We start from the raw sequence: 12,664 nt of genomic DNA, 5'->3' as shown, positions 1-12,664 counted from the left end.
GGGGCTTAACTGAGAATTGAGAAGTGAGAACGAGTGTGGTGCCGAGAGACACATGCACAGTTCACTATTCGGTCACGGAGCATCTCCCATAGTCAGTCTCCTCCGTCGCCTTCTCTCTTCCCACGCATTCCCCGTCCTCCGTATCCCCAAACTAAACTGTTAATTCTCACTCTGCCCCTACCTTACGTCAAGTAAGCTGCACAGTCGCACACAGTGTGATTGTTCCCCGGATTTCTCCTGCATACCTAGTCGCAACTCGGAACGGAAACAGTAGGTAGACACGCTGCGGCTGCGCGCGCTCAAAGAGACCCACGCCGATTTCTCTCCGGAATGGGCAATCCATGAGCCCTAGACTGAGCCTCATCTGTCTCTCCATGTCTATTGTACGCGCCGCCTAGTTCCGGTGAGCAACGAGGGCGCGCGCCTATCGAGGTAATTGGGAGAATGGCAGACTTGTACGGTAGCAACACCATCGGCAACAGCAGCGTCAACAATAACAACAACGACAACCTTGGACATCACCTCCGACCCGACAAACCACCGACAGCCGCTGCCACCACTGCCGCCGCTTCAACGACGGCAAACGCAACCGCAGACCTGGCCGCCGCCGCAGCTACCACCGTGACAGCCTCAGCCGCAGCCTCGTCCGTGTCTCCGAAACCGACAAAGCGGTCCTCGGCGACGACATGTATCACCTGCCGGGCCCGTAAGGTCCGCTGCGACGGCCGGCGCGACATTTGCAGCAACTGCGAACGCCTCGGTTTCTCATGTACCTACGAAGACCCATCTTCCGATGCTAATGGTGTCGCTGCTGCTCCTACCTTTCCCCTGCCGAGACGCCGTGTCCGGCAAGCATGTCAGAGCTGTCACTCACGTAAAGCTCGATGTAGTGGCCACACACCGGCGTGTGATCGATGTCGTACTCAAGGCATCGAGTGTGTCTACAGAGCTTCCAAGCGCACCCGGCTGAGCATCAACCCTCCGGGTCTCGTCGACCACATAGTCAGATCACCAACCTCATCAAATTCAGCACCCGCTACCAATCGTGACGCGCGGAACCGTCGGTCGTTGTCCAGAGAAGATGCGGCACACGATTCCGATGCCGCCATGGCCGATGCCATGGCCTCCAACACTCCGAGCACCTTTAATCATGATCTGTAGGCTCACTCTCACTGTCCTCTCACTCCTTCACGTACCTTATCCACTGACTGAAATCAGCTCGGCACCTGATCCTCAATTCGAGTCTTTGATAAGTCGAGCTCTGGACAACTTCTTCCGCCATGTTCATCATATTCCCATGTTGTCCTTCCTTCATCGAGCCTCTCTCATGCAGCGGCATAACGTTGGTGGTCTGGATCGGCCGCTGCTGCTGGCTCTCATCGGTATCACGAGCATTCTCACTGACCTTGGGCCGGGAACGAGAGAGTATGGGGAGAAATGCATCGACGAGTCTGAGAGTCTCATTCTGAAGGGCCTCGAGAATGCGTCAACGATCAAAGTTCAAACACTTGCTCTTATAATCAAGTATCGCATCTTGACTCGACGCTTCTCAAGCGCTTTCATGCTTGCTGCCACCGCGGCCAGATTCGCCACGGCTCTCCGACTCAACTACGACAACCCCGATCTCTGTTTCCTCGCCCAGGAATCAAGACGCCGCCTGATGTGGGCACTATTCATGATTGATCAGGGCATGGCTGGAGGATACCGTGATCTTACCTTGTGGACGCCAGAGACGATTCATATTTCCCTGCCGTGCAATGAAAGAGACTTTGAATTCGATCTTGCGCCGCCTTCGTTACGGCCGCTGGTCCCTAGTCCCGATGAGTCCGAGAACGACGACATTGGCAGCTTAGCGTTACACGTGCGCATCCTCTGGCTCCGCGGCAGAATTCTCAAGTTCGCCAAGCGAGCGTCGAATTGTTCCAACGATGACCTCGGGCGCCTGCAGGAACAGCTTCAGTCGTTTGCAAAAGAGCTTTCAGACTTTGCTGAGCGCTTACCTGTGTCGTTCCGCTGGTCCGACAACAGCCTACGGTTGCGAGCATACTCCCCCCGTCTCTGCGTCTTTATCATGATACATGTCTGGTTGCGGCAATGCAACTGTGATCTCTTCAGGATAGGACTCGTTGGGCTTCGCGATTCTTTGACTCGGTCGGCTGCTGAACGGCTTGGTCCCGAGTTCATCGCCGGATGTCAACGCCAGTGCTATGAGCATGCGATGGAAATGTCAAACATGTTCACCTCCATCAGGGCGTTAGACCATTACCCCGTTGCGGACCTCGACATGCCGGTATGCGCGTATCAATGTATCCGCATGCTATACTATATCTACCATTTAAACGCGGAAGAGTACGGTCTCACGCCGGATATCCTTCGCAAAAAGGCTTCAATATGTCTTGAGGTAACCAAGGGCTGTTGCTCTGGAACAGCTGCAGTCTCAATTGTAAGTAACTTCAGCGTGTTCCTCTTGTTAATGAGTATGCTGATTGGTGATCTCAGCAAGCCGATCTTCAACGACTCATGGATCATGGTCTCTCTATACAAGCTACCCCTAGTCGGCTACTTAGCGAGGAGCCCCAGGACGAAAGAAACGGTGACGGTGCTAAGCGAATCCGCCTTGCTCGCGCGAAGCAGGTACAGCTGGCGGATGATCCAGACAGAGGCGCGCCGGCGGCCGATGAGCTCACCAATCGACCATTTGGCATCGGCGCGTGGGAGGACATACAGGTTCCTGAAGCCAACAAGCCAGATGAGCAAGCACCTGTACCACCACAACCCACTGCGCTTGGCTCACTAGAGGTCAATAATGCATTCGAGGGAGCACTTGACAGTCTCGATTTCAACATGGAACCCATGGGTTTGGATTCCTTGGCATGGTTCTCGAATGAGTGGGCACAAGGCGATTTCCAGGGAGAGTTCTAGTGCCGGAGAGGTACACGGGAATGTACACCGAAAATCATGGGCCCTGGAGCAAACTTTAAAGAGACATTGGATGCATACGATTGGTCCCTGTATAAACATCTCAAGCTTTATCAAGTATATTGGCCAAACCTCCTATGACCAGAACCTTGAAGTCGCATGTTGACCCATCTTATCCCGCCGGCGTGTGGATTATTTCTTCACCGTCCGAGCAGGTTGGATTGAGAAGCTTCCCGGATGCACGGCAACATTGATGCTATCTCCGCGGCACTTATAAGACTGGCTGCTATTCCGTCGAGGCATATGCAACGTTGCCAGGGTCTAGTCCAGAGCGAGAACACCTGGCACTTATCGCTGCATATTAGGGAGACTTGGCAGTAACCGTGTACATGAACTGTAAAGCGACAAAGATAGCGACAGCTGGCTTTCGAAGGGCACACGATAAATGAGACAACACGACGAAAGATACAGCGTGGCATGAATGTGACAAGCTTCCACGAGCATAGTTGAGAGCGAAAAGGTCGAGAATCAATTGAAAGCAAGTGCAGGCGCTATATACCCTGCCATGACAATCTAAAGAGTCCCAGAGCAACGTTTTGTTGCCGTACAGTCGCACAATCACCGCATCTTGATGTTGATGTCCAATGCCAAAGGCTTCCTCAAGAATCCCTCGTTCGTCTCCATGATCTCCTGTCTCAACTCAACCTTGTACCTCCTAGCCCATGTAGCGACAATGAGCTTCATCTCAATCTCCGCCACGTTCCTTCCAACGCAAGCCCTGGGTCCAGTGCTGAACGGGATGAAAGCATTCTTCTGTCTCGGCGTCAGCGACTCCCATCTCTCGGGACGGAAATCGTCGGCGTCAGGTCCCCAGATCTCCTTGGAGTGGTGCATGGTGTACGAGGGAACGCTGAGAACGGTGCCGGGAGGGAAGAAGTGGCCGCGAATGGTGACGCCGGGCGAGTTCTCCGGGATCTGACGCGGGAGACCGATGCCAGAGGTAGAGTGGTACCGAAGGGTCTCGTCAATAACCATGGCGAGGTAGGGAAGGTCCTTGATCATCTCGTAGGTCGGGACATCAACGGTGGGGGAGATGGCCTCGTCGAGTTCCTTTTGCAGCTTCTCCAATACACCAGGGGTTCTCGCAGCGTGGTACAGGAGCGCGCAGGAAGAGTTGGATGTCGTGTCGCTACCCGCAATCAGCTGCGTCAATGCCTCGGCCGTGAGCTCCTCTCTGCCCAGCGGCTGTCCCTTGTCGTCACGTCCCTCCATCAAGCGCGCAAGAAGATCAAGTCTGTCAATATCGGGCGGGTTGTCCAGTCTAGCCTTGACACGCGCAATAGCCATGCCCGCGAGGTTCTGTACGGCCTCCAAGCCTTGGCTGAAGAAGGGATCCGGAATGTACTTTGCCCAGGGCTTCAGCTCAGGCATGATTCCAAGAGTGGCAGAAACCTCGCCTCTGCGGTTCAAAATCTCAATGGCGGGTGCGTAGATGGGCGGGCTGTTGGGGGATTCGCGGACCTCGGCGATATCAGCGCCGGAGGCAAGCATGCCGAATGGCGCGCCGAACGCCAAATCGCCAATAATGTCAAATGCCAGATAGTTGAACCATTTCAAGCAGTCAATGGTGGCGCCGGCTGGGTTGTTCTTGGCGAGTTCATCCCACTTCTGGACGAAGAGGGCCAGGTTCTCGTGCATATACGGCTCGAATTGACCAATTGACTTTACGGAGAAGGTGTGCGACACAATCTTGCGCTTACGGGAGTGCTCGTGGCGGTCTCTGGTGTTGAAGAGTCCTCTCCGGATGGAGACGAAGGCGTCGTAGAAGTCTCTGGTGCAGGGTCAGTCTTTGGTTCAAACATTGAGTGGTCTTGGCTCGGGACTTGAGTTTGGAGGCCACTGAGTGAGTGTATAGCCCCCATTCATGAGTGAGAAACTTACGCCTTGAGGAAGCCGTTGCCGTGGCCGTAGATGGCTTGAATGGCCTCATCGTCGGCGATGCTCACGTGGTTGGGCTGGATGCGAACCACGGGCCCCAACTTCTTGTGGATCTCATCGACAGTGAGGTATCGCGTGCCTCTCCGGACAACGGAGAGAAGCCACAAATTGGTGAATTGTGCTGGAAACGGTGCTGGAATTCCACGAAGGGAACCGAATGTGACGAAGAAAGGGTAGAGGTAGTAGACAGCTACGCCTACTACCAGCAGGGCCGGTGCCCAAGGCGTGATGAGAAGCTCTAGAATGGCCATGGTCAAGATTTTCTCGTCATGAATGAAAGCCGATCCACCAGGTAAAGAGAAGAGAGAGGCTAGAAAGAGCTCATATATGAGAAAAAAGAGGGCCTCGACGGACTTGAAGCAGATGTAGAGTTCCACGGGAAGAATCAGAAAGTTGTCGACATGTGGACGCCCGGGGGGGGGGCCTTCTTTGTACTTGTTTCTCGTGAGTATCCGTACTTGGGTGTTAGGCAAGGTAAGTTACGTTACTGAACCCAAGCAGCAGCCATTTAAAAAAAAAAGATGATAACAAACCGAGACATCCGTGACGCTACGCCATGCGTTAAGCTTTCTTTGAGACCCAGTCCTGGTGGATATCGCGGGGCGCGGAGAACCGACACGGCCCCTTGACTCTTGAGCGCTTGGCCTCTCCCCTCCCCCGTCCAAATACTTTGGCTAAGACCAGACGACGCCCCCTTTGACACAGCCAGCCCGCAACAAGTGTCCTAAATCCCCCCCCTCGCGAGTCCCGGCGAGTCCCCGCGAGTCCCCGCACGGCACTGAGTACGGCAATCACGGTCGAGACGGCAGTCAAAGTCGGGATCGCGAGTCGGGCTCTGACACGGGAGATGCCCATCCTTTCCGGCCAAACGGCCCGCTGGCATAACCCACAGGTGGATGTGCTCGGCCACGCAAAACGGCTTGGCCGCACTTCATACGCCTCCGAGATTTGCGTTGCCTCGGGTTTAAACACGGAGCTCTCTTCATCGCGAGGGCATACCGAGGCATGCGAAGAAGATGATGTGCTTGAGTCAAATACTATGCATACCTAGATTGTACAACCACTCCCTATATACGATATATGCCAGAAGGAGGCCCTTGTCCAAGGTGCCTCTGCCATACGGCCCCATGGGGTTTTCCAATGCCCACCAAACGCCGGAATGAATGCAATATACATGTATACTTTAGGTGTATGGCTAAATGATGATAGAAAGAATGAAGTATGGGTACAGCAAAACGCTACCTAAATGCCCCGTCCTCTCGCGCTTCTACCCTAGCTTGCGTCGAGGTACTTTATGTGAGTAGTGTCAAAAATGACCCAGAGAAAACGCTCATCTAAGCATATACGATAAATCTGGCAGCTCGCGCACAAATTGCTGCACAGAATCATAATCCTCGGTGCTCGTCTTGGGCGGCAGCGCCGTGGAAGGCGTCTGGAAGCCCGTTGTGCGTTGGGTTTCGGCAGGCCCACCTGCAGATACGCCGGTTATACCAGACAGCAATGGGTCCGGCGGGTCGTTGAAAGTGGCTGCGATGGAGATATTTGCTGGTCGCTTAACCGTAGACGACGGCCTGAATGTGTATGGAGATGTTACTGACGGGCTGAGAGGGCCGTCTTGGCTTTGGGGTACGCCTGCTGCCGCAGAAGGTGTGGAGGCGGGGGCGGGGCTGCTGATGACATTGCCAATATCCCATAGTCCTGATTTGTTACGGGAATCATTTTCTTTGTTATTCCCGGTGCGGACTGCATCGGCTCCCGGGTGGCTGCTAGTCAGGAAAGCATCGGGAGGCGGTATGCTCGTGACTTCGGCTAGCGGGTTGGTCGAGAACGAATCCCAACTAGTCTTGGGAAGGGAAGTGGAATCCGTTGCTTCAGCCGTCGTTGGAGAAACCATGTCTCCCCATTCATCGTCCTCCGCATCCGCATCCGCATCCGCGTCCGCGTCTTCCACCTCCTTTAAGCTTGTGGTGCTTGATGCTGGTGGAGGAGTCGGCGCGATCGGCTTGAGAAACGCCGGCAGGGACGCATGGGACTTTGGCGCATTATCAAATCCGGTGAAAGCCAGAGGCAGTGGTATGCCCTTGGCCTGAGGATTTTGTACCGGTGTTCCCGTTGTTGGTTTTATATCACCAGACCCGCTGCTCCAACCAAACGTCGCGAGGCCTTCCCAGTTGTCGTTGCCTTGTCCCATGGCTGGCGTGCTCCCCGTAGAGCCAGGAAGTATAGGGGCCGCCGATAGAGAAGGCAGGCCGCTTATTGAGTGCGTTGGCCGATGGATAGACGCCTTCCGCTTCGCCTTACGGCCGAATACTCTGTCGAGGTCGACCGGAGATGCTGCTGTTGTCGCGTCCCAGCCAAAGCTTTTGCCGCCTGCATTTCGTGCCAGCCCTCCGCGGAAAGGCCGTCCTCCGAATGAATCTTCCTCTATCCAACGACGAACAGTCTTCAAAGTTTCTTGCCGGAGAGTGGAATTTGTCCAGTTGATCCGAACATAATTGTCGTCGTCTCCCGCATTATGCTTACGCAGAGATTCGTGGCGAGATAATCGGTACCACATCTTGCGCTCAGAGATGCTCGCGAAGCTGTCATGTATGACTCGATCCGGTACATCTGCGGGGGAGATTGATGGATCCAAGGTGATGTCTGGCAGGAGACGCTCGAGATGTTGGAGGTCAACCTTGAAGGGCTCATGATCTGGGCGTGTCGGTTTGTCGATCTTGACGGGGCCCTCTCCAGCTTTGCTCCCTTGGTCAATAGATTCCTCCGCGGTTGAACCTGTTGTATCGCGAGATTCCGTATGCTCCTGGTCCCCAGCTGCTCCGCCGCCTTTGGCGATTTCTTGGCCAGGTTGCAGATGTTCTGGGTGAGCGTCTGGTTCTCGGCTTACACTACGGCGTAAGGAAGGCGCCCGCTCAGGGGAATCTGTGGTTCGCTTGGCAATGCCATCATACATCTCAACGAGCTCCAGAACCTTGCCAGAAGCTTTCCTCTGTGCAGGTTTGGGCAAGGCATTGTCTTCAATGGATGTTATGGGGGAGTCGGCGTGTCTCGCGTCTGTCTGGTCGTCGTTTTCGTCATCGTTGTCAGACGAGGCTGAGGCTGATGAATGAGCAGCATCGCGACGTTGCTCAGGGGTAGTAGGGAATCGGTCGAAAATCGGGGTATCGCTGAACTGTAGGTACTCGTGTGAGGGTTCGGCAAGGGATTCGGCGAATTGTGTTGTTATTGGTGTATGGGCAATGAATTCTTTCTCAAACGCATTGGGAGGATTCGTCAAACCCAGACCGATCTGCGCTTGCTCGAGCACAAGCGGAGGCACGTCTGGTATCTGGGGAAGATCCGCTAACGGTTCGGGGTCATCTTTTGTGTAGGTCGATACGTGGTTCGCCCAGGGGTCGGGTGAGGGCTGGCCTGGGGAAGCCATGTGAGGGGCGGTGTTGGGAGTAATGGGAGGTCGCAGCCCCGGCGAGGGTGATCGGCTTCGAGGCCATCTGGGCGTGCTGCTCTTCTGTCTCGGTCTGGGTTCATAACTCGGTGTCAGACCTTCAATCGGCGTAGCATCGTTTCCCCAAGCCCACGGAGATGCATTCGTAGGCTGTCCCGCGTCGGGGGATGCCCAATCGCCAAAGGCATCGTCATCGAGCCAGGCTGACTGGCTGGAAGGTAGCTTCAGGTTGCTCGGGGTGGAGAGGAAAGCGGGTGGGGGAGGTTCGATGATGGTCTTGGAGGGACTGGTAGAGGGCGCATTTGTGTTGTCGGTAGATGCCCACGGGGAGCCCCATGGATCGTCCATAGTGAGAGACTACAATTCATGATGTTGAGAAAGTCGATTCGGGGAAGCCTGCGGTCTTCCGCAAGTGAGGGCGTTGCGATTGAGGGGTTGGCTAGATAGCCATGTTGTTGTCTCCTGGGTTCGCGGGCCGCGACTCGGATGGTCGCAGATGGCAATTCCCTAAGCTGTGCAACAGGAACAGAAGCGAGACTGGAACAAAGAGAGAATGACGAAAGAGTGAACAGGATGATGGCGTTGTCTCAATGGAGTGGACGCGCTAGTGTCAGTGAGGAACTCGACAGCAGAAACAAGCTTCGCAGGCCGAATTGTGAATAATAGATGGACGGAAAAAGGGACATAGGAGATCAGACTGGGCAAGGCAAGGGACGGATTGAGCGTCGCAGAAAGGCAGGGCCAGAACCAGAACCAGAAATGGCATCCAGCTGTGCCAGTTATCCAGGCGACCCGTCGTGGATTCCGGACGTGTCGGAGAGCATCCGTGCACGACCAGGAGTTCCTTCTCCTTCAACTTCAACTCACTGCGTGTCTGGGATTGGAGCTTGGCGTTCTAGGAGTGGGTCTCACCGTTCCAGCCGCGTCCCTTCCCATTGCGGGCACGGCACACACGCACTCCGTCCCGACATTTAGCCACAATCGATAAGATACTCGATAAGATGGAGATATATGATAAGATAAACAATGCCCAGCACCGCATTCCGCCGATTGCGGATGACATGCCACCAAACATTGGAGGGGCAGATCAAAAGACCAAAGGATGCCATGGAATTCTTCTAGAACACGTCAAACGCTGTCTACAATACCTACCACCTACCACCTACCACTTACCTCCCCGCGAGCCTCGAGCAAGGTAGCAAGACCAGCACTCCAACACGTTAAGCCTAGACAGCGAGAGGCAAACTTTCTCGTTCTTGTGGTTAGGTTGTCTTGCCGGTGCTTACCAACCCCGCGGGCTCACACAGTCACACTGCCATTGGGTGGGGAACAAGCACAGCTTTGATTTCAAATGAGGCGTATTTGACTTGCTCTTCAACCTCGCTTTCAGCTCCATTGCCATACTCGGTGTACTGCACTTTTCCGACGTACCCCTCTACGCAGCATCTCTCTCTCTCTCTCTCTCTCTCTCTCACTTACCGAATTCACTTCTATAACTCCAAAGACTCCATCATCAGCATGTCGCTTTCCAAAGTGAAGCACATTGTGCTCGTAGGACCCCTCATTTTCCCTCCGTGTAAGCACCAAACGTCGACTGACTGGCTGTGTAGGTCTTGTCTGGCAAAGGTGGCGTCGGAAAGTCTTCAGTGACGACACAACTGGCCTTGTCTCTCGCTCTGGCGGGCCACTCTGTCGGTGTACTCGATGTCGATCTCACTGGACCTTCAATCCCTCGCATGTTGTCGATTGAAGCCGAGAAGGTGAAGCAAGCCCCTGGAGGTTGGCTCCCCGTGCCGGTCCACGATGCCGTCGAAGAAAAGGGCATCGGCTCATTCCACGCCATGAGTCTCGGGTTCCTCTTGCCCAGACGCGGCGATGCCGTCGTCTGGCGCGGGCCTAAAAAGACGGCCATGGTCAGGCAGTTCCTTTCCGACGTCTTGTGGGATGAGACCGACTATCTGCTCATCGACACACCCCCGGGTACTAGCGATGAGCACATTTCCCTTGCCGAGACACTGCTGCGAGACGCTCGGCCTGGCCAGGTCGCGGGTGCTGTCGTAGTCACAACACCGCAGGCGGTTGCCACGGCGGATGTCAAAAAGGAGCTCAACTTTTGCGTCAAGACCAACATCAAGGTTCTCGGTGTTGTTGAGAACATGAGCGGCTTCGTCTGCCCACACTGCTCAGAGTGCACCAACATTTTCAGTTCCGGCGGAGGAGCCGTCATGGCTCAGGAGTTTTCCGTGCCGTTCCTCGGCACCGTACCCATCGACCCCCAATTCGGCGAACTTGTCGAGTCCGGCAGGAGACCACAGTACCCCCAAGGGACGCAAATCCACGGCCAAGACATTGGCCACGCCGATAAAGAGGGCGAGACGAAGGGCGATACTCTTGTTGAAAAGTATCAGGACTGTTCGCTGTCCCACATCTTCAGCGAAATCACGTCAAAACTCACAACAACGGTTGAGGCGCAAGCACAGTCATGAGTAAATGAACCATCTACAACATCAACTCAAGCAGTAAACTCAAGGCTCAGTATCCGTCCCGTGCTGCAGGTTTTGGTCACTGGCGAGATGAAGACGCTCGGCTTGGTGCCCAAGTCTGGGCACATACGTCCACGGTTGCCAGGGGTCGAGTACTGCAACTGCAACTGCAACTGCAACTGCAAATGCAAATATCGGGGCGCTGCACAGGAACACTGGGCAATGGCGAAGCCGAAACAGCATGCAAATTGGCAGCCCAAGACGCATCAGAGATATTGGGGAAATTCACAAAACACCAAGTACGAATAGCTCCACGTTGACGGGCCTGACTCCGCCGTCGTTGACAATGTCCGATGTGCGGCCCAGTCATCGATTCGCAGGAAGCTTGGAAGCACGTGAGGATGCATCGAGATTGGTGGCATCCCTGGTGCCTCGGATGGGGAAAGCCCCATAAAAACATGGCGGTACCTGATTGACAGGTACCTTGCCTTGCCTGAGTCGCTGTCAAACGCCTGGGAAGTTGGAAGAACACGACTTTTACGGTTTCACCGCATGTCCAGATACTCGTGTGCATCTACTTGATACGGGAAAGAGATGCATTCCCTTCACTCTATCAATTTACCGTGCAATTCATCACATGCTGTTCTCTCAGACTCAATCGCCTTAGGTGACATGTCACTATGCCACCGGCATGACTGTACAAAAAGGTAGGCTAATTCTGGGTGGTCCTGAAATGCTTACCTACACTATTTGTACAGCCTGGAAGTTACCCCTCCATGACAGGTCGGGTGGTTTTTTATCTTGGGTCCAGGCCTAGGGCTGCGAAAAATGACGTCTGAATTCCGTTCTTCAACGAGACACGTCCCCCCTGCAGTCCCTAAGGTACCCAAGCCACCAATGTCTTTCCCTGTCTCGCAACCTCTAGGATGTCTTTTCCGTGCTTTCCCGGGCATAGCTCTCCACTGGCATAAGGTAGGGACTGAGTATGATTGCAACTTGCTACGGTATGAAGAAGATGAGGGGGGGGGGGGACAGGTTTATCAGCAGGGAAACACTGGGCAATCCCAAAATGGCTGTCTGCAGCGTAGAGTCGGTCAAGAAATACCGCCAAAGAAACGTTGCCATTCGAGAAGTGCGCAAGTGAATAGGAAGGTAAGGTAGGTACGGAGTACATGCGAGAAAGTACCTCCATGTCTGTTTTAGCCATAATGACCTCCCAGTTACAAGCTCCCGCGGGCTGCGGCTTGCATCCTCGTAGCTTGGGCTGAAATTTTTGCGTGGAGAGCCGGGGAGGGGTCGCCCCATGCTTGCCAATTGTCGCTCAATTTGCAGAAACAACTTTTTTTTTTTTTCTTAACCCACTGGAACAACGGTTCCCCTCCACCACGAACCACAACAAGCACATCCACATCCACATCCACATCCACCACGACGGAATCTCTCCCGGAAGCTTCAAAATTGACAACCTACCTTCCCACGCCGATAACTTTCTTCGGTTTGTGCGACACGCGATCCTCTTTTCTCAACCCGACAACAACTCTATGATCAATACACAAATCTAGCCACCCTGCGACGGTGATCTCAATATTGGTGGCATTCACGCTGCCCCTCGCTCTACGACCCCAGCCGATTTCTGGCCATCTATGAACCAAGTCGACCTCCTACGCTTCCTCTCCAAGCCCGCAAAGTAAGCCTCTCATCCTTCTCCTGAGACATCCAATGGAACTACCACCTATCGCATGCTCGGTCTACTGTTCAATCCCATCCTACAACCATTGGCCTTCTTCACAACATCGGCGCATCCCGCTAACATCATCCT

At 54.4% G+C, this 12,664-nt stretch overlaps 5 protein-coding genes across 5 annotated transcripts; 2 read left to right on the top strand and 3 right to left on the bottom strand.

The window, feature by feature from the left end:
* Positions 1 to 444: 444 nt before the first annotated feature.
* Positions 445 to 2,922, top strand: BDP81DRAFT_449074 (uncharacterized protein; the record flags this gene model as incomplete). Its single annotated transcript, XM_060592361.1, has 3 exons — positions 445 to 1,157; positions 1,219 to 2,443; positions 2,500 to 2,922. 3 exons carry the CDS (start codon positions 445 to 447, stop codon positions 2,920 to 2,922), a joined length of 2,361 nt encoding a protein of 786 aa, XP_060446601.1.
* Positions 2,923 to 3,425: 503 nt separating this feature from the next.
* On the bottom strand, positions 3,426 to 5,577 carry BDP81DRAFT_347573 (cytochrome P450). Its single transcript, XM_060586145.1, has 2 exons — positions 4,861 to 5,577; positions 3,426 to 4,750 (listed from the first exon to the last, which is right to left on the bottom strand). The coding sequence occupies exons 1-2, from the start codon at positions 5,166 to 5,168 to the stop codon at positions 3,538 to 3,540; spliced, it is 1,521 nt and encodes a 506-aa protein (XP_060446600.1). The 5' UTR covers positions 5,169 to 5,577; the 3' UTR covers positions 3,426 to 3,537.
* A 670-nt stretch (positions 5,578 to 6,247) lies between these two features.
* On the bottom strand, positions 6,248 to 8,710 carry BDP81DRAFT_316886 (uncharacterized protein; the record flags this gene model as incomplete). The annotated part of the gene is made up of 1 exon (XM_060584205.1): positions 6,248 to 8,710. One exon carries the CDS (start codon positions 8,708 to 8,710, stop codon positions 6,248 to 6,250), a length of 2,463 nt encoding a protein of 820 aa, XP_060446599.1.
* Positions 8,711 to 9,814: 1,104 nt separating this feature from the next.
* BDP81DRAFT_426297 (P-loop containing nucleoside triphosphate hydrolase protein) lies at positions 9,815 to 11,034 on the top strand. The gene is made up of 2 exons (XM_060590283.1): positions 9,815 to 9,913; positions 9,973 to 11,034. Exons 1-2 carry the CDS (start codon positions 9,881 to 9,883, stop codon positions 10,846 to 10,848), a joined length of 909 nt encoding a protein of 302 aa, XP_060446598.1. The 5' UTR covers positions 9,815 to 9,880; the 3' UTR covers positions 10,849 to 11,034.
* Positions 10,887 to 11,664, bottom strand: BDP81DRAFT_216160 (uncharacterized protein). Its single transcript, XM_060582717.1, has one exon. It carries the CDS (start codon positions 11,417 to 11,419, stop codon positions 10,925 to 10,927), a length of 495 nt encoding a protein of 164 aa, XP_060446597.1. The 5' UTR covers positions 11,420 to 11,664; the 3' UTR covers positions 10,887 to 10,924.
* Between the last annotated feature and the right edge of the window lie 1,000 nt (positions 11,665 to 12,664).

Source organism: Colletotrichum phormii (genome assembly GCF_030913505.1).
Source record: "Colletotrichum phormii strain CBS 102054 chromosome Unknown BDP81scaffold_8, whole genome shotgun sequence".
Lineage (NCBI taxonomy): Eukaryota > Fungi > Ascomycota > Sordariomycetes > Glomerellales > Glomerellaceae > Colletotrichum > Colletotrichum phormii.
The sequence above is the reverse complement of the archived record's forward strand: the minus strand, read 5'-3'. Positions and strand labels throughout refer to the sequence as shown.

Excerpts from the sequence above, each read along its gene's own strand:
- BDP81DRAFT_426297 (XM_060590283.1), top strand. The coding sequence starts at position 9,881 with ATGTCGCTTTCCAAAGTGAAGCACATTGTGCTC. Across the intron at positions 9,914-9,972 it reads AAGTGAAGCACATTGTGCTC|GTCTTGTCTGGCAAAGGTGG; the intron begins GTAGGACCCCTC and ends CTGGCTGTGTAG.
- BDP81DRAFT_216160 (XM_060582717.1), bottom strand. The coding sequence starts at position 11,419 with ATGCACACGAGTATCTGGACATGCGGTGAAACCGTAAAAGTCGTGTTC.
- BDP81DRAFT_347573 (XM_060586145.1), bottom strand. The coding sequence starts at position 5,168 with ATGGCCATTCTAGAGCTTCTCATCACGCCTTGGGCACCGGCCCTGCTG. Across the intron at positions 4,751-4,860 it reads GGCAACGGCTTCCTCAAGGC|AGACTTCTACGACGCCTTCG; the intron begins GTAAGTTTCTCA and ends ACCCTGCACCAG.